This window comes from Daphnia pulicaria, chromosome 5, assembly GCF_021234035.1.
Source record: "Daphnia pulicaria isolate SC F1-1A chromosome 5, SC_F0-13Bv2, whole genome shotgun sequence".
Taxonomy (NCBI): domain Eukaryota; kingdom Metazoa; phylum Arthropoda; class Branchiopoda; order Diplostraca; family Daphniidae; genus Daphnia; species Daphnia pulicaria.
The window spans coordinates 5,879,080-5,897,292 of NC_060917.1; the positions used below are offsets into that span (position 1 = coordinate 5,879,080).

General features: G+C 41.6%; 4 protein-coding genes across 7 annotated transcripts; 1 reads left to right on the forward strand and 3 right to left on the reverse strand.

Moving 5' to 3' along the window:
• Nucleotides 1-56: 56 nt before the first annotated feature.
• Nucleotides 57-5,022, reverse strand: LOC124341092 (mothers against decapentaplegic homolog 6-like). The gene is made up of 5 exons (XM_046794022.1): nt 4,056-5,022; nt 3,823-3,984; nt 1,969-2,100; nt 1,579-1,848; nt 57-1,440 (listed from the first exon to the last, which is right to left on the reverse strand). The coding sequence occupies exons 1-5, from the start codon at nt 4,351-4,353 to the stop codon at nt 956-958; spliced, it is 1,347 nt and encodes a 448-aa protein (XP_046649978.1). The 5' UTR covers nt 4,354-5,022; the 3' UTR covers nt 57-955.
• A 1,010-nt stretch (nt 5,023-6,032) lies between these two features.
• Nucleotides 6,033-8,259, forward strand: LOC124341138 (stress response protein NST1-like). Of its 2 annotated transcripts, none has more exons than XM_046794090.1 (8): nt 6,033-6,172; nt 6,238-6,464; nt 6,525-6,570; nt 6,634-6,995; nt 7,052-7,181; nt 7,242-7,342; nt 7,418-7,623; nt 7,679-8,259. In XM_046794090.1, exons 1-8 carry the CDS (start codon nt 6,169-6,171, stop codon nt 7,812-7,814), a joined length of 1,212 nt encoding a protein of 403 aa, XP_046650046.1. In that variant the 5' UTR covers nt 6,033-6,168; the 3' UTR covers nt 7,815-8,259. The 2 variants fall into 2 exon arrangements, with proteins under 2 accessions (XP_046650046.1, XP_046650047.1); XM_046794091.1 differs by having other exon boundaries at nt 6,034-6,172; nt 6,637-6,995.
• A 1-nt stretch (nt 8,260) lies between these two features.
• On the reverse strand, nt 8,261-12,131 carry LOC124341268 (14-3-3 protein epsilon). Of its 3 annotated transcripts, none has more exons than XM_046794295.1 (6): nt 11,905-12,131; nt 10,063-10,262; nt 9,895-10,001; nt 9,440-9,577; nt 9,171-9,385; nt 8,261-9,069 (listed from the first exon to the last, which is right to left on the reverse strand). In XM_046794295.1, exons 1-6 carry the CDS (start codon nt 11,966-11,968, stop codon nt 9,017-9,019), a joined length of 777 nt encoding a protein of 258 aa, XP_046650251.1. In that variant the 5' UTR covers nt 11,969-12,131; the 3' UTR covers nt 8,261-9,016. The 3 variants fall into 3 exon arrangements, with proteins under 3 accessions (XP_046650251.1, XP_046650250.1, XP_046650249.1); XM_046794294.1 differs by having other exon boundaries at nt 8,261-9,072; XM_046794293.1 differs by having other exon boundaries at nt 8,261-9,078.
• Nucleotides 12,132-12,901: 770 nt separating this feature from the next.
• LOC124340855 (piwi-like protein Siwi) lies at nt 12,902-18,121 on the reverse strand. Its single transcript, XM_046793591.1, has 17 exons — nt 17,974-18,121; nt 16,836-16,998; nt 16,409-16,775; nt 16,135-16,343; nt 15,973-16,074; nt 15,816-15,911; nt 15,598-15,753; nt 15,223-15,524; nt 15,050-15,158; nt 14,851-14,995; nt 14,648-14,789; nt 14,415-14,580; nt 14,221-14,343; nt 13,975-14,150; nt 13,798-13,912; nt 13,390-13,719; nt 12,902-13,323 (listed from the first exon to the last, which is right to left on the reverse strand). Exons 2-17 carry the CDS (start codon nt 16,962-16,964, stop codon nt 13,207-13,209), a joined length of 2,784 nt encoding a protein of 927 aa, XP_046649547.1. The 5' UTR covers nt 16,965-16,998; nt 17,974-18,121; the 3' UTR covers nt 12,902-13,206.
• Between the last annotated feature and the right edge of the window lie 92 nt (nt 18,122-18,213).

Here is an 18,213-nt window from a genome sequence, read left to right on the forward strand (position 1 = left end):
ACATGCTGAGTTGTCAGGTCGTCTGTCACTCGAGAGAAAAGCGTAAAAACAAGTTCTCTGTTTTTGAACTTTTGATTCTTCTGTTTTGTTTTTTTATCCAATTTCATATTCAACAGTGCTGTACAGTAATAGACAAAGGGAATTACGGTATATCGTCGATTGTAAATTATTAGTATAACAAGAGAGTAAGGTAGATGGGAAACGACATCAACAGGCAACGTGTTTTGTGATAGAAGAGCACGGTCATAATCATAATTTTGTTTTTCTCAACGAGACTAAAAGACACTCGGCACTGTACAAAGAAAAACGGAAAAAAAGAGGCCACAAAATTTTTAACACTTTTTTGAGTTGTGTGCAATTTTTAAGAATGCGCGAACAATGTACAAATAGATAGCGACCAAAAGACATTTCTTCAAAGGATAAACAAATTTTAACACATGAATCATATACGTACATTGACAGAAAAACAAAAGAGCGTGCGCGGGATTCTTCAAATGTGTGAAGAGAGAAATAAATCGGAAACAGATAAATTGTCACACACAAACGCCCTCACACCAACGGCGAGATTCGAAAAATTATAGTTGACGATTCCACCCATATTTACATATATAATATACACACACACACACACAGAGAGAAAATAATTCATGCATCAAGATGTTTCTTTTCTGCCACTAGCTTTTCCATCATTTGTTCCAAGCGAACGAGGTAATCAAGGTATCATTCCATATCTTGAGAGATAGAGAGAGAGAGTGTGTGTGTAAGAAATAACAACAATTACAAGTAGAATTTAAGAAGAAAAGAAAATAAACAAATGTTTGGCGTAACCTGAGTTAGAACCATGGTGTCTTTTTGCATATGTGTGTGTGTGTGTGGTTTTATTCGGGCGTGTGTGTTCATGGAGGGATGATTCTATTTTTGCACTGGTTTCAACGTAGAGAGAGAGGGACAATAATCATCTGGACGGGGCCAAGAGGACTTCGATCCAACAGGGACAAGAGGTGATGAACTGTCGAGAATATTTAGGTCCCCATCCTTTGGCGAAACTGATTCGCAGGGCGTTGGGATCGAACGGGCCGTCAGTGTACTCTTCTTTATAGACGAAGCAAGGGGTGAGCAAACGGGACTCGTTCATCATCTTGGCCACTTTAGTTCCACTCGCTTCTATTGTTGTAGAATTCGTGTTGCCGTCCAGGCGATAGCAAGGCGGTCCGCCGGTCAGAGATTCAGACAAACTGCTGCACTGTTGGTATAACAAGGATCGTTCGTGATCAAAGACTCGGATGGCAAAACTTGGCGGCACTTTGTAAACGAGTAGAGTGCGGGGGGCGCCGGCCGGACCGGTTCCTGGCGGATCGAGCGTCGGAGAGTTGACAAATACTGGGTTCTCCGACCGGTTGTACATCCACACCCCGTCAGGCTCTTGGCACAGCAACAGTCCTATTATAATGCAGCCAAAAACAAAAGAAAGGAAACCATTAAAAAAGAAAAAAGGGAAAAATAAAACAAGAAAACAACTTTTTGGAAAGTCTTTTTCTCGGGAGTAGAGAGAGAGAGAGAAAAATGTGTAGATCATACCTAATCCGACTTTCTGTCGCGTGCGGCGGACGGCGTCCGTCTCCGGTGGTCTTTGACTGGTGAGTGCACTTAAACAGAGGCTAGTGGCGTTGCACTGACGATCGAGCGGCATCATTGGTACCACCATCGAAGAAGAAGTAGCTGCCGTCGCCAACGAGTCCGAAAAGATAGCCACCGATGGCTGCGTGACGGGGAACAAACGACCCACTCGCTGACGCAGTTCCCAGTATGCTAATGTGCACCACGGCCGTAATCGGACCACGCCACCATCTGACCGAAATGGAACCGAAATTAAAATGCGGTTTCTTTTTTTAAAAAAACTAGAAATTCTTATTTGGGAGAGATCTATAATTTATTATGATTAATGACCGAAAAGGTTTTCTTTAGTACCCAAATTGCTTCCTGTACTGCTGTACTGGTTAGTTCCGCCCGTTTCCAGCGATTCAACGGGATAACTGTTGGTAAGGCGACTTGGTCGATCATGATTGAGGCCCAGTCGGGTGTAAGGCGGTGGAGCCACATCTGCAAATGGGGAAAAAAAGGAAAACAAAAGGTCAAAACTTTTGAAACAAAAAATTCCTTCCATCTCGAGACAACATCAGAGAAACAGGTAGAAAAAGGAAAATTTTTTACAAAATCAGCTCGAGGGAAGTTGGGGGGATATTTCAGGTAAAAAACTTCAATTTGGGGTAGATGGAAAAACGGTTTCTTCTCTATTTTCTGTTGAAAGGATGTCTGGAAAAACATTTTTTTTTTTTTCATTTTCTCGTCTAGTCGTCTCTAATAAATCGGCCTTGACCTTTCGATCAGAGTGATGCGAAACCACTAGCCGGAAGGGGAAGGTTTAAAAAAGATTCTCAAATTTGTTTTAAAAGATGATGAAACTCGACACTGGTGCGCCTTAATTTCTTATTTTCCCAACGAAGAAAAAAGACGGCAGAGAATGGGGTCGCGACACATTGTGGACGGACCGGTCGCCGCCAGGTGACGTCACCGTCTCACGGCCAACAACGTGAATGAAGGATAGAGAGAGAGAGAAAAAAAAGAAGGTGGTGGTTGGTTGGTGGGAATATATCAAGATATTTTCATCCACGCATTCACAAAAGAATGGATCAAACCTATTGGAATGATCAAATCACCAAAAAAAGAGAAAAGGGAGCCAAAGAGTCGGTCGCAGATACGAGGCCCGACAAGGTGGCTCTCTCTTTTCTTCTTCTTCTTCTTTTTAAAAAATTTTTATGTTCTTCTTCGCAGCCGCCCAGACGACGCCAGGACCCTCCGCGCCCCTTTTCTCTCTCTTGAAGAAAAAAAACCCGTAACTCCTCCTTCTCTCCTTTTCTTTTCTTGTATATATTTATATATATACACACACACACATATTCTCCTTCTGCTCTCCCAAGTTGCAATTTTTCTTTACCCGCCCACCACCTCCCAACATTTTAAAAAAAGGACACTCCTTATTGTTGATAACACAAACAAAAATTGTTCTTTAAAAAGAGAAAAAAAAGTTCTAGTTTTTTCAACTTTAATTAATGATTCTATCGAATGTTATGTGTGTTGACAGAAAAAATAAAAAAAAAAAAAAAAAACCGGCCGCCGCTAATGGACTTATAATGAGGGGAAACACACACACACGAAAAAAGTTTGTCCGGGACCTTGGGAGAGCCGCAACTCTTTTTTTCTACTTCGATCGAATTTGGTTAAAAAGAAAATGTTAATAGTGCGGAGAAGAAGAAAAAATTCTTTTGTGGCAATAATGTGTCGACTATTGAAACACAATGAGAAGAAGGAGAGACACACGGCGCCAATGCAACAACTTTTCCCCCTCCTTTTCTGTGGGTTAGGAGCCAGACAGACTATATCCATCAAAAGCGGAAACCGACCCGCCGCCGTCGCCGCCGCCGCCGCCATCATCATCATCACTGGTTTTGGAGCCCGCCCTACTGACGCCCGCCGATGCTGCAAATGTGTGTGGAGCCCAGTTCTTTTTTATTTTATTTTTTCGGGACGGGAAATGCACAGCGCGTGTGATATAAGCCCCCCCACACAATAATACGTGTACCTTGGAAAAAAGAACACGCACCACTCTTCTCTCAAGGTCCCGACCAAACGACTGTCTAGACTGTCTTACTGTTCACGCTAATAAACAGCAGCAGCAGCACAGCCAAAAGACAGCTTTTCTTTTCCAGTCGACGTACGTCTGCGTGTGATTAGACGTGATCCTCTTGTTAATGAATAATATACCTGAGAGGCGGCTCCAGTGGTAAGGATTGCAGCATATCGTCGTCGTCGACTGATGATGGCCGCATAAATTGATGACACGTTTCAATTCAGTCCCGGTTGACAATTCCGGCCATCGAAACAGACGACACAACAGCCGATGGATTCCTTCCGTTGGACAAATTCCTGTTTCACGGGTAAAATAAACAGGAAATGGAACAATGGCTTACATAAAATGAAAAAGAATTTAGTTTTACTGTTGACGAGGTCCGTGTCGAGCGGGAAACAAGGCGACGTTGAGGCGCCGTCTAAAATGTCCAGCAGCAAGGCCAATTGGTCATCCGTCAGTCGTTTAAAGAGGGCGTGAGCGGCGGATTTGATCCAGCTCTTGACCTGTTGCTCCTCACTGGTGGCCTCAGGAGCACATTCCTCCGCCGCCGTCTCGCCTGGTGTCGGGTCGTCGTCGTCGCCACCACCTCCTCCTCCTCTCCGGAGAGCGGCCTGACGCCACAGCCGCTTGACGAGGGCGTTACGTCTCGAACGGAACATGAACATGAATAAGGACGGACAGCTACGCAGCAGTTTAGAAGACGATCCGCCGCCGCCGCCTCCTACAGCCGCCGACGCCGCCGTCGCCGAGCCGGACCCATTCACCACACGAGCCGGGTGGAGGAATTTACAGGAGCCGGGAGGAGCCGTGGCTACCACCAACAACAACAACCCCAACAACAACAACAACAACAGTAACTTGATTAATTTTTAATAATTTCAATCGAGACGCCCGATACTGCTGACGACTGACGGCCAACGACACCTCACTCTCTGATGATGGCATTGCGCACGCATCCAAATCATTCAAATATTCCACACTCAAATACGTGTGTGTATGTTAACGTTTTATGAAGAAAAACGTTTCTTCCTCTCACCACGTTGCCATCGCGCCAGTTACGATTTTCACTCGGTATAAAAATGGCCGACACCGAGAAAGAACAAAACACAACACGTTGTCGCCACGTTATTTAGAACAATCAATTTCACTTGGAGAAATTCTTCTTTTATAAATCAAATTTTTCTCGTGTTACACGATTATGTAGCATTGAAACTGACACACACACACACACACACTAACACAGGGTTGTAGTCTTTTATTTTAAAAAAGGAACGGACACCGCCGACCGGCCGTGTGTGTCTCGTGGTACGAAGGGACGCGACTGAGACAGCCCGACAGAGTGGGCAACCGACGGGGCTGAAACTCAAATAGCCGCAAGCCATTTTTCTTCCTAACCCCCCCTTCTTTTTTATAAGCCCAACCACCACATGGCTAGATGGTATGTGAACTCGGATTCAAACCGCCCAGACAACAACATCCACATTTCGTTGATTCAATTCCACTTAAAGATGAATTTTGAATTGAATCTTCATACTTTGAATCGTTTCTGGATTCAAATCGATCGAGAAATGTAGTGGAAATGCGATAAGCATTTCAAAGGGGTGTTTGAATCGAAACCGAATTGGAACCGCTAGATGGGAGGAGCTACGGGACGATGGGAGTAGATATATGGAATCGCCGACAGCCATCGTCATAGGGCCCCCGCCTTTTCTTCTTCAAAAAAGAAAATGTTTTTTTCTTGAAACAAAAAATATATATAAAATAAAAAGTCTGGCTCTTTTCGAGTGGCGCCATGGTTCTCCCCTCCCCTATCACCTCTTATCCATTCTTCCATTCCCTTACCATTCACTGTTCTTCTTCTTCTTCTTTTGTTTCCGACTAGATTCTTTGAGGATTTTTTGTTGAACCTCAACAAAACAAAAAAACACAAAATATTAAGGGGGGGGGGGGAAATAAATATAAACACATCCCGCAGAGAGCATTAGTTTTCCCCCAAAATTTCTTTCAACTTATTTTGAAAAACATGTAAAGGAAAATTTATGCATTTCCTAGGTGAAGGGGTTTATTCAACCCCTGTCTAAATTGTGGAATTCTAATCGTCACACAAGTAGACAAATGATTTCTGCACCGTCAAAATGATTTCATTCATGATTGAGCCAGTCAAAGGAATGCATTGCCGTATGTACGTACGGTGCCATGGACATTTGAGCGTTTAATAACGAGGGGAAAAACTGGTTTTGCCAGTGGACATGGTTTCCAAGGTGCGGTTGCTTAAGGTTCCACTGTGAAAGAGAAGGAATTTCTGCTGATCGAAAATTATTTTTGTTAGTTGTAAGTTTGGATACTAGGTGGCACCACTTTCTGCTGTCAATAATTGCGATAAAAACAAACGCCGAGCCGCCGATTGTGTTATTATTCCTTAACATTTTCATTATTAATTGCTCTGAAAGCAAAAGTAATCCCGATAAAGATTTTAAAAGATGGGTATGTAGAGTGTAACTGAAAACTGCATTTAAAATTAAGTATTTAACCTTTATTTTAATTTTCAGATTTGGATTCGTCACCTGATAAGAAACATCGCCATCACAAGAAACATAAACACAAGAAACACAAGAAACATCGTAAAGGCATCAAAGAAATGAGTGAAGCCGAAGAGGGTAGCACAGAACAAGAGATAGAACTCGATCAGATTGAGTACAGCATGGATATGATCCACGAAGAAGCTGTTACGATCCCGGCAGAAGAACATTTTCTCATGGATGCTGAGCACTGTGAGGTATAATCACAAAATTAAATTTCATTCTTCAAATTGAGGCTATTCTATTTAATTCATCAGGGTGCCCTTGAAGTCATTGAAGAGCTCGTAGAGATTGACGTAAATGGTAAACAGATAAGTTGCATGATAAAACTATCCTCTAGCTAATGTTCTAATAATACTTTTTAAGCAGACATTAGTACCATCAACATGGAAGAAATGGTATTGGAAAACTATGGCCAAGACTATGATGAATTAGATGTGGTTGATGTGGATGGTGTAGATGAAGAAATCCTTGAAGACATTGAAGAAGACTTACTAGATGATGTTGAAGAATCTGAAGATGAAGATTTGGAAGAAGAAGAACAAGAAGAAGATGATGAAGAAGAAGAACAAGAACCTATAGACAACACACCAGAAAAACCCAAACCGGTGGAAGATTCATCCAGAAAGAGAGTGAGAGATCGTTCAAAGAGAACAAGAGATGATGGAGAAGGATCAAGTGGAGAAGAGGCATGGCTCAAGGCTTTAGAATCAGGGAAATTAGAAGAGGTATAGCAATGATTCATATTTAAATACCCCTCATAATCTTCAATGGCTTTCCACAGGTTGACGATGAACTCAAGAAGATCAAGAACCCCAAGTTGATGACTGTTCGTCAACGCGCGCTCTTAGAGCGGAAAGGAGAATTGCAGAACGAAGAAATCATCAAAGAGGAACTTGTAGCTCTGCCAACAGGTACACCCCTCTAAAATATTTAAGATTCAGCCATGCAAGTTTGACAATGGATTGTTTCAGGTTACAAGGAAACCGTGATGACGGAAGAGTTACTGAAAAAGAAAGCCATTAAATCCGAACGACGACGGGAAGTGGCTGCTCAAAAAAGAGAAAAGGAAAAGGTATTAATCACGTACGAGATATTGTTCTTTTATTCATCGCTGTAATTTGAATTGGTGTTTCTCCCGTTTACTCAGAAACGAACCATCGATCGCCTTCTCTTGAAAAAGGAAAGTAAACTGAACAAATCCTGTGCTGCGAGTATTTCGGCTTCGACTTCATCAGCCTCTGTTTCCGTCCCCAGTCACGTCTCTTCCTATACGTGGAAACAAACACAAGACGGGGAGATAACATTTAGTGTACCTATTGGAGCTGCTTTTCCACTGGCCCCACAGAGTGTCAAGTATGTAATGTTTTTCAAATAGACAAAACTTAAGTTAATTTGTCTATTATTTTAGAGAACCACCTGCTCGAGTCAACTGTGGAGTGCAAGGATGCACTAATCTCAAGCGCTACTCATGTTCCAAGACGGCAGTGCCACTCTGTAGTATCCAATGTTACCGAAAGAATATGACACTGCACAGAATATCATGATGATGCGTCTAATATAACCAAAATAAAAATGTGTTTAAATAAGAAAAAAATTATTGTTTGTGGAAACCGAGGACAAAAGAATGCGCGCGTGTATTTGACCTAGCTTTCTTTCTGCAGCGGTCATCCTCTTGATTATTTTGTTTTACAACCAGACAGATGATAGAAAAAGGAAAAGGAGATTATTTTTCTTTGCAAAAAAGGAGACTGGTTACATCACGTCGGACCAAAAAAAATTCTTTTCCAAAATTCAAATATTTTTTCTTCTTCTTGGTTTTTTCCCAACTATGATGGTGAGCAAATGTTTGGACACCACAGAGAAATAAATAGGGAATGGCTCGAGCGACATGGAAAAAGTTAAAAACTTAATAGTAGGCCTAATAGTAAATAGTAAAGGGGGGAAAATGCGATACGAAGCCAAGAAAATTATTCTTCCATTCGTGTTTTTATACTTTTCAAAAATTCCATTGCCAATTATTTAGTTGCGGACAGACTGAATCAAATACTTTTCCACAATTACCTCTACTCGAATTCTTCAGCTTTCCTCTCTCTAAGTAGCCCCTGGTAGAAAATTCAATCCCATTTGATACAAATTTGAGGAAATGAAGAAATCGCGGCAGTTTTACAGAAAAGTTGAAAAGACAACAGCAGCTTTTGTTTTAATAGGTTACACGTGAAGTCTTGTGTGACGCCAGACTACATCGCAGAGAGATAGAGAAAAATTCCGAAGAGAAATTGAAACTGTGAGTGTGTTGTGTATCGTCTGTGTGTGTGTGTGTGCGGGCACGCTGGATCTTCGACGAATAAAACGACGAGGAAGATCCAAGAGATAACGGAAATGATTATTGGAAATTAAAGAGAGACAGAGGGCAGGGACAACGGGAATGACAACAAAAACCACACACAGCCTTTGCTTATTAATTATTTTTTGTTTGTTTTGTTTTGAGGAGTTATACACGTGTCCATGCAAACCGTTTCGGTAATTGTTGTAATGCAGTTTCCAGTGTTCGATGAAGAGCGCGGGATGAACAATTAGAGGGAGGGGGAGCGAATGGGAGACAGATAAGAGTAAAGGAAACATAGGTGGTGGATTTCCGGATTACTTTTTTTTTGTTGAAAAAAAAAATTAATAATATAATGAAAAAATTGAACAAATCATGTAGGACTTAAGAAAAAAAACACATCAATACAAATTACATCGCCGATTAGGAGACGTCTTGGTCCTCAACGTCTGCGACTTCCGCTTTTGGTTCACCATCTCCTTGATCAATTTTTTAAAAAAGGAAATTTTAATTATTAACACACACAAGTCCTGTTGGCGTGATTGGACAAAAATCAATTAGCTGTTTCTCTACTAACCAGCTTCTCCATCGCCCTGCATGTCGGAAGTCCAGAGGGTCAAGTTGTCCCTCAAGAGCTGCATGATGAGCGTCGAGTCCTTGTACGACTCCTCCGAAAGGGTGTCGAGCTCAGCGATGGCGTCATCGAAAGCTGCCTTGGCTAACCGGCACGCTCGGTCCGGAGAGTTGAGGATTTCGTAATAAAAGACGGAAAAGTTCAAGGCCAATCCCAATCTAGAAATGATAAAGTTAAGTTGAGGATCGGCAACAAATTGTTAGTTAAGTTACCTGATGGGATGGGTGGGGGGTAATTCCGTCATGGCAATGTCGGAGGCGGCTTTGTAAGCCATCAACGAGTTCTCTGCAGCTTCCTTTCGGTCATTTCCTGTCGCAAATTCGGCCAAATACCGATGGTAATCACCCTTCCTGTATAACACAACGACAAAAGCAGAGGAAGGGAGTTGTGTAAAATCGTCAATAATCAATACCAGGCCATCCATCCTCAACATGTCTGCGCGCACACAAAGTTGCGCTTGGCGCAACGTTTACGTACGATAAAATTGTGTACACGTTTGGTATAGATAGTAACGACACTTTTTCTTTTCTCTCAAAGCGAAACACGAGTAGAATTCGAAATCGCAGACGCTCGAGTCTCAAGGACTTAGAAATCCACCGGTGCATTTAATAGGAATGTCCAACTACTACTCGCAAGATTGAAAAAAAGCCAAGCAAAATCGATTTACATTTTGTAGTAAAAGACTTTAGATTCTCCAGTGGTGGCTGACGGGATGAGATGCTTCTCGAGGACGCTCAAAATATCAGAGCAAATGTCCTTCAGCTCTTTCTCGACCTGTAGACAAAACAGATAAAGGCACAAATCAATGAATAAAATTTGAATACATTATCCATACCTGATTGCGGTAATTGCGGATGAGTTCAAGTTTATCTTCGGCTCCCTTGTTCTCCTCTTTCTGTTCAATGGACGAGATGATGCGCCAAGATGCACGGCGAGCGCCGATCACATTTTTGTAAGCCACGCTCAGCAGATTCCGCTCCTCGACAGTCAACTCGACGTCCATCGACGCCACCTTTTTCATGGACTCGACCATTTCTGCATCAACAAACAGATTATCATATAGTCTTAGCCAAAGAAACTTGTCAGAGGATCCCTTTCTCTTTTGGACAGAAAAAGATAGATACATTTCAGACATAAAGGCTTCGCCTTCTTTCCCCCCATCTCCCTGTCTACCCCACCCCCACACTCGAGCGACTTTTCAAGTAGCGGATCAATAACGGCCACGGGAGGAAACACGCTACCGCCTAGTTCCGCCCGCTCTCCACACATCCAGCACGTCGCAGTCGTCATATAACCCCCAACATCAGCATCCCCATCGGGTGGCGGAAGGAAAAGTACAGGGGCAAACCGAGTTGACGTTACGCACACACACACATAACTATGTGTGTCCTCTTTTTTTCTAAGGGAGGAATAGAAAAATAAAAGTTTCTCCAGCTGGGCGTATATGTTTGAATTCAGGGAAATAATAACCAGACGATCGAGTTGTATGCACGGACAGGCTCTCCACTTGGATTCACATCGCAGTGGCGTAATGACAGGTTCTAGGGCGACACACCCACACCGCATTTTCTCTTCTTTCCAACTTCCCTCCATCATTGAAACGTGAAGGGGGGGGGGGAATAAAGTTAAAAATATAAAAACTAATTTTTTTACTCCAACGACAAAAGGCACGAGACGCGTCACGTGCGACAACTATTTTTTCGAAAATATGTGGAAATAGAAAAACGCCCCATTCATACCAGTTGGAATATTTTCCTAAAGGAAAAAGACGAAAAATAAAAATGGTGGCTAATTTTCCATCGGGTTTCTCCGCCCACTGTCAGAGCTTGACCGATTCTTGGTTTTTGTAAGCCGCAGACAGAAGAGTCGAGAGAAAAATATAGAAGAGAAAATTAACCATCACAGGCGGCCATTGTTGTGTGAACGGTTTCCTTTTTGATGTCCTCGAGAGAGAGAGAGAGAGAAGCTTTTTTTGACGGCATGTTTTCATCAACGTAGCCAGGACCCCCAACGCATCACGCACATAAGGGTGGGGTACTCTACCGAGCGTCGTTTTGAAGAGATCCGTCGCCTTGGTGATGCGCAATGGTGAGAGGCCCAAGTTGAATAGAAACGACTACGTATTTTTCACGAAAAAGAGAATAAAAAAGTTATTGGAAAGCAAGTATACAAAGAGACAGTCCAAAGTCTCTGCTCTCTCTCTCTCTCATGACTCATTGATCCAAGTCATCTCGTTACGTAGCGGTAGGTTTCGAGGAAAACCACCCAGAGATACACACACACACCGGACACACACCCAGAATTACTTTTTTTTAAAATTCGTACTGCGACAAAACCCTCAAAAGAGATTCTAGAAAACATGACTGAGATTATACTATACTTGATAAAATGGAATTGTCAGGAAAAATGAACCTCAAGTACGAGTGTCATATTGATCGAAAGTATTCAAGCCAACACTGAGGGGGGACGCCGCTGAATTTCCCCATTACACAACCGAATGTACAAGAAAAAAAGACAAAAAGTCAAAACGTCAAGTCTGTCAAACGCCCAAGCCTTTTTTCAAAGCCGCCTACCGTCTCGTTCGGTTTTACCCACAGAGATGCACAGTCATAGAGACACAGAGGAAATGAAACTTCATTCTTTTTTTCGATTTTACATTTAAATGACATTTACGTACCATCGTATCTTTCGGCTTGTTCGGCGAGTTTTGCCTTGTAAACGTTATCCTCTCTGTCTGCCATGGCTGCTGGAATAAACTATAAGCAGATGTCACTGGATAAAGAAACAAAAGCGAGACCGTTGGAATCGGAACCTGCCTCGAATTGTCTCGACTAAGACCAAAGAGTGTAGCTAGCAACTGAGACTCCACCGTACGCTTGCTAGAATGCTTTGCCCTGTAGCTAAAGCGGAAAATGCCAGCGAGAGTCGATGGGATGGGAAGAGGCCAGATTGCCAGATCTCGTTTCTTATTACCTATGCATCTAGCAGCGTACAGTGCTGACATCTATACAAGGCCAAACACCTTTGGGGGGCTGTAAGCCTGTAATCTTTTAGGTATTTAATTGATTCTTATGAAATAAAACTTTGATTCAAATTTTCTTTTATTCGAGCAATGAAATTTTCATTCCAATCATTTGATTCTATGCAAAATTCATCGTTGAATGTCTAGCAACCATCTATTTTTGTTACGTAAATATTATTTTATCGTGTTTTTAAAAAGCTTGAAATTATGAAATCAAGTCATTTTATAGTATTGAAATAATTTTTAAACGATTTAGTTCGCTAAAAGATCGATTGAAAGCCCTTGGTTACAAATAATACAGCCGCATGGTGTCTCTAGTGGACAATTAGCAATTCAATGACTTGCGAGTTCTTTTGGCTTTTGCGGACCTGAAAGTTGACTATCGAGGAAGCCCAGACGATCCTGCCCAGACGTACCCTTGTTGGCCTTGCAGGCCTGCATTCTTCTCGATACAGCTGTCAGCTTGACCACGCCTGCCAAGCAGCGATGCCACATTCTTTTGTTTTCCTCAGTGCTTTCGAAACACCTAATGTGCATTGCACACGTAGAGCACTAGAGCTTTTCCGTCAATGCAATCTGAACGCGAATTCCATTGAAACTCATGTTTATTTCATCATATAAAAACTCACCACACGAAAGTCAATAAATCCACTTCATTTAAAAACAAAGGTTTATTACTCATTCCTTGATTACATACAACATGGCACAAAGGGGCGTACATTATCACACTTCTGACATGGCCCATGAAGGTGAAACAGAAAAAAAAAATTGCATGAAAAACACTTCCATTGTCGATATCCGCCATTGCAAACAAACTCAAGAAAAATATTTTTGGCGTCTTTCGAAAATCGTGCGAGTGAGGCATGTCTCGTCGTCTTGTAGTTTTTTTCTTGTGAGTGAACAAATTAATACGTTAAAAATGACAAAACTTAAGGGAGAAAATAAATGAAAGGTAATTCAAAGGTAATAAGGAAGTCGATTCAGTCCTTCATGCGGTTGCGTCATCATTGATTCACCAACAAGGTACGCCAACTTGTGCGCATACTGGATGGGCGCTGGAATACGCAGGGTACCCTTAAATGAACAAATTGGTTAAATTCAATTCTGAATAAAATAGACAATAAAAATAAAAAAACTTACAGGCCAATTGTAGTAAAGATGGGTAAGAGCATAAGCCAGTCGCTGGTGGATATCAGGGGCGATTCCAGTGTCATCTTCAATAACATTGTAGCTGGTGGGAGAAACGGTACCTTGCGTAACTTTTTGAGACACCAGGAAGAAGTCGAATCTCTCATTGAGCGTCACTTTATTGTCGACAACCGTGCCGCAAGGCGGGTTGCTCGCTCCACGTTGTCCCATGGCGAAAAATCGCGTGTTGATCCGCTTGCTTACGACAATGAATGCAATGGGTGGATTATACACACCAGTCCCGAGGTAATTTGTTCGAGCACCAGCATCGGAACAAGCCTCCTACTCAAGCCAAAAAATGATAATTGTATAGAAAAACGAGCCTCAATCTTCCCACAAACCGTCACTCATCATTATTACCCTCAGTGCCGCCACTTCCGTATCCTTTAGTCGCGCAATGTCTCCAGCACCGACACCGTCACGGTAGACAATGATTTTTTCCGGCAATGTTTTTTCGTTCATGATGTAATAAGATCTAATTGTGCGAATGAAAAAGATATTATTTGCACGGAACAAAGAGAGCATAATAAAACATACTTGAGTGCGCCAAAGAGATGATCTTTGAAGCTGGGTGAAATTTCTTCATTGTTTTCGTGAATTTTCACAGAAGAATAGTAACGCGAGAAGGTCGGATTGATGGATGCAACAAATGCACCGACAGCTTTTCTTTGGCGTGCATCGTGGTACGTATCATAGCCGATAACCATCCATTTCTACATTCAATAATAGCCAAAAGATAAATTAAGAATTCAAGAAGCAAACGTCTCGATCGAGAAAAGTTACCGTCTGGGGGACTGCAACTCTCCAAGGTTCCGCACCCAACTTCGAAGCAACTTGAATCATAACTTTGGTGGCGATTGACATGAGCTTACCTGGCTGTCCCTTGATATTTCTTCCCGTAATCACCTGTGCAAGAAGATCAAATCTAGTTAAACAATCATGAAGATGCCAACTACGATTCCCTTTCAAACGGATACCTGAGATGGAATGCCGAATTCTGAGATCGTCATCTTCTTGATTGAAGCATACGTATCTGCTCGTGCAGCACGCAACACGCAAAAAATAAGGCTGAATTGCTTTCGACCACATTCCGCTCGAATAGCCTCGACGTAGTTTGACGTACGGTCCATTTGCATATTAATACTATTATTGAAAATCGTAATTTAAGAATGAATTGAATATTAAATATATTAGAAAAATGGTCGCATACTATTCAGGTTGCGGGATATTAAAACCCTGTTGAGCTCCAACTTGCTTCATCATATTAACGAAGGGTGTGATTTCTTGCATCATTGCTGACGGCGTAAATACAACCCAATCCTGTAATTCCACTGACACACACATCCTGGATCCTAAATCGATTAAAAATTGAATAGTACTCGGATTCGTCATTTAATGTCAAGTATAACTTACGCTGAATATTACGACTCCAGTCTCCTTCTTGTGTTGGAAAACTGTTACCACCCTGTTGAATCGTTTGAGCAGGAATAATACGCGCATTGCAAGAGACAATATTTTTGGCAAAGTCGAGACCCCAACTGTTAAGCTCTTCTTGAATCTGTTAGAACATATCATTAATAGATTGTAATAAGTCATATTTAACCACACTCACCTTTGGATTATCGGCCAGTCGTTTGCGGAACTTCATGAGGGCATCAACACGTTTATCTGGCATAACTCGCGTAATATTACCGACATCCTTCATCAAATTGAAATTTTTTCTAAAAATTGAGAAATGATTAAGTAAAATTATTATCAATACTGAATTCTCGAGTTAATGTATACTTTTGGTCATCACTGAGACCCGTCATGCCGCACAGTTCTGGAATGAGGTACACTGGTTGGTCGTCGCCTCGATTTTTATCTCGTCGTGAAGGGAGTGAAACTAACATTGGCTGGGAAGCATTCCTCACCGAAAGGCTATAACGCGTCTGGTAATATTCCATGTACGAAACATCACGGTCTTCTTTGCGCAGGTGGAAGGTTGATCTGGGGTTTTTGGTGAAGTCGACATCGTCAATTCGGTAAGTTTTTTTGTTGTAATGCGTCATGACAACTTTTCCTAGCAGTTCCGCCTTACACAGTGCCTAAAGCAGCAATTTAAAATAAAATTGTTAGGTTAAAAATCGTCCTTTGAAAATTCAGTTACAAATTGCATACCTGAATATCACCCCCAGATTGACGCAATCTATCCATAACATCTAAGGCAGTATCTCGACGCAAAACTTTATGGATGATCTCTACACCAAGAAGAAATCCATCCTCGTGATGTCGGATAGTAGTCAGGTAGCCGGGCCATACGTTCAAGAAATGTTGCTACAAGACGAACCGAACTTAAGTAAAAAAAATTTATGGATATTATAAAAGAAAATCCTTACCGGAATTTCAGTCAAGGCTGCCGGGTCATAATAATCACGTTTCCACATAGTCAAATTAAGCATGCCAAGGCAACGGCGTAAAATAATGTTCATGACCTACAGAAAAATATAACCAATAATTAGAAAACTACTTGAGTGTAATTAAAAATAAATATACCGAAGTGTAGGTAGCGTCTTCTTTGTGAATTTCTCCGACAAGACGGAAACTGACCATAACATCAGAATCGTCCGAGACGCGTTTGGAATGCAGTTCCAGTGGCTGTATAGAAAAGTGTCAATGAAAAGAGCGAATTGCGACAACAATGAAGTGAAATTATACCTGTGCTAGACGAGTAACATTATACAGTAGAGTGCCGTCGAAAAGATACTTGCCGAGCACATTTTCGTGAACACGGATGAGGGCTTTACGAACACCAATATGATCAACATCAGGAGTGAAATCAACACGATACTGAAGCAAGTGCATATCTGGCCTCTTGATAAGCTCAAAATAATTCGAAGTCACTGGGAGAGGACTTCCCGTTTTTCCTTAAAAAAAAAAAGTAATTTGAAATATTAACACATTGCGAATGTCAATTTTTTCGAAAAATTACCTAATTTAACAAATTCAGCCGAAGGGCGAGTATAAATCTGCACATCCCTCTGTTCGCGTCCACGACTAGCACCCCGTCCCATGCTGGCAGCAGCATCCCCAGAGGCCCTTGGGGCTACTACACCTGGTGGGGGTGCGCGAGCGGAAGGAACCTGTGGAGGTGCAGCTGGACCACCACGAGGGGCCAATGAAGCTCGTCCACCACCAGGTACACTTGGACCATAAGATGGTTCTTGAGGCGTATCTCTACTTGAGGAGCCACTTGTAGCTCGACCCCCTGATCCAGATGTGTTAGTGAATGAAGATGGTGGTCCATGACCTCGGCCTTCGGATTCCTGTGTCATACCTCCTCTTGACCGTCCAGCCAACTATTCATGGAAAAAGAATTAATTGACACAGATTCTTAGAAGAAATATTCATTTAAGTACGTGTGGTGGCTGTGTTGAATAGGGCGCGATTCCATGTTGCTGAGCCAAGTCAGGTCTCCTTGTCGTTTCTACTTCATCTCCACGACCCCTACCACGTGAACGACCTCGTGCACGCCCAGCAGGATCCATTTTCCGATGTCGATTTTCACTTCAAAAATAAAACCTAATAATTTAAAACAACATTTAAACAAACTTTTCATTTCGTCACAAACCACCAATTCAGAAACAAATTTCCTGCTGACTAAATGAATGCAGGCAAAGTTCTTAGATCATAATAGTTTCTATCAATCATATCTAAAAACAGAAAATACAGGATTCTTTAGATCAAGAAAATAATTTCATTCCTGCAAATCAATGGCGTAATTTTTAAGAAACAAGTCCCTGAGATCTCGATCGAAAATGAAAATCAAGGAACACAGATACGAAACACATGAATGGGCGACGAAAATAGAAATTTAAAAATAGACCTTTAAATTCTCATATTTCACGAGAAACACAAGTCACTGACAGAAAAACAAAACTGAAATATTCGATTCAACCCATTAGCGTAATGTTTCTCGACGTCCCGATGCCCTGATCACTAGTGTTTAGTTACATCCCATCTGACGGTTCAGAGAAAATCCCCCTGAAGGTATATAGTACCCTAGTTTTGAGGGCAAATAGTGGAAACCATTATAGCCTAAGGCTAGTATGACGAATACACTTTTACAGACACGATCAAAATCTTAAAGACAATTTATCTAAATCTTACTTGAATCTTGATAAAAATTTTAAAAAAAATTAACAATTAAATGTGACAAGAGAGAAAACAAAAAACAAAAACGAGAAGCAAAACTTGAGTGAAATCAGATTGCAATGATTAAAATAGATAAACACAGAAACACATAGCAATTAATCAAACACCAAATTCAGCCATTTTGGTATGCCAAAAAGAAAGGGTTGGGAAAAATGAGCCATGCCGGTTCAGACGATTAAATTGACAGCATGTGTTTGTTATTACCCCTAGTCGCTAGGCGAGTGTGCAAAATCTGTTCAATCGTTTTCAGAGTCCACGTAACAAATGCATCTATGTTGGTGTTTCAATCACCACAAACCATCAATGGGTTGAATACAAAATGAAATAAAAAATAGTCATTACCCTCAAGACTCCAATTTCGTTTTCCAATTTCACCTTTTCACACTTGCAGATAATTCACTCGTGAGCTCAAGACCTCGCGCTGAGAAATGCCGCGAGTTTGGCAAGTACATGACGGCGAAGGAAATATCTGCTGGAGGCCGTTCCAGCGTTGCCGGATTTAATCGAAGATTATTTTGAAATTTGAAAAAAAAAAAAACATGAATGAAAATATGAAATGACCCAATCTATCCACTTGCTTCT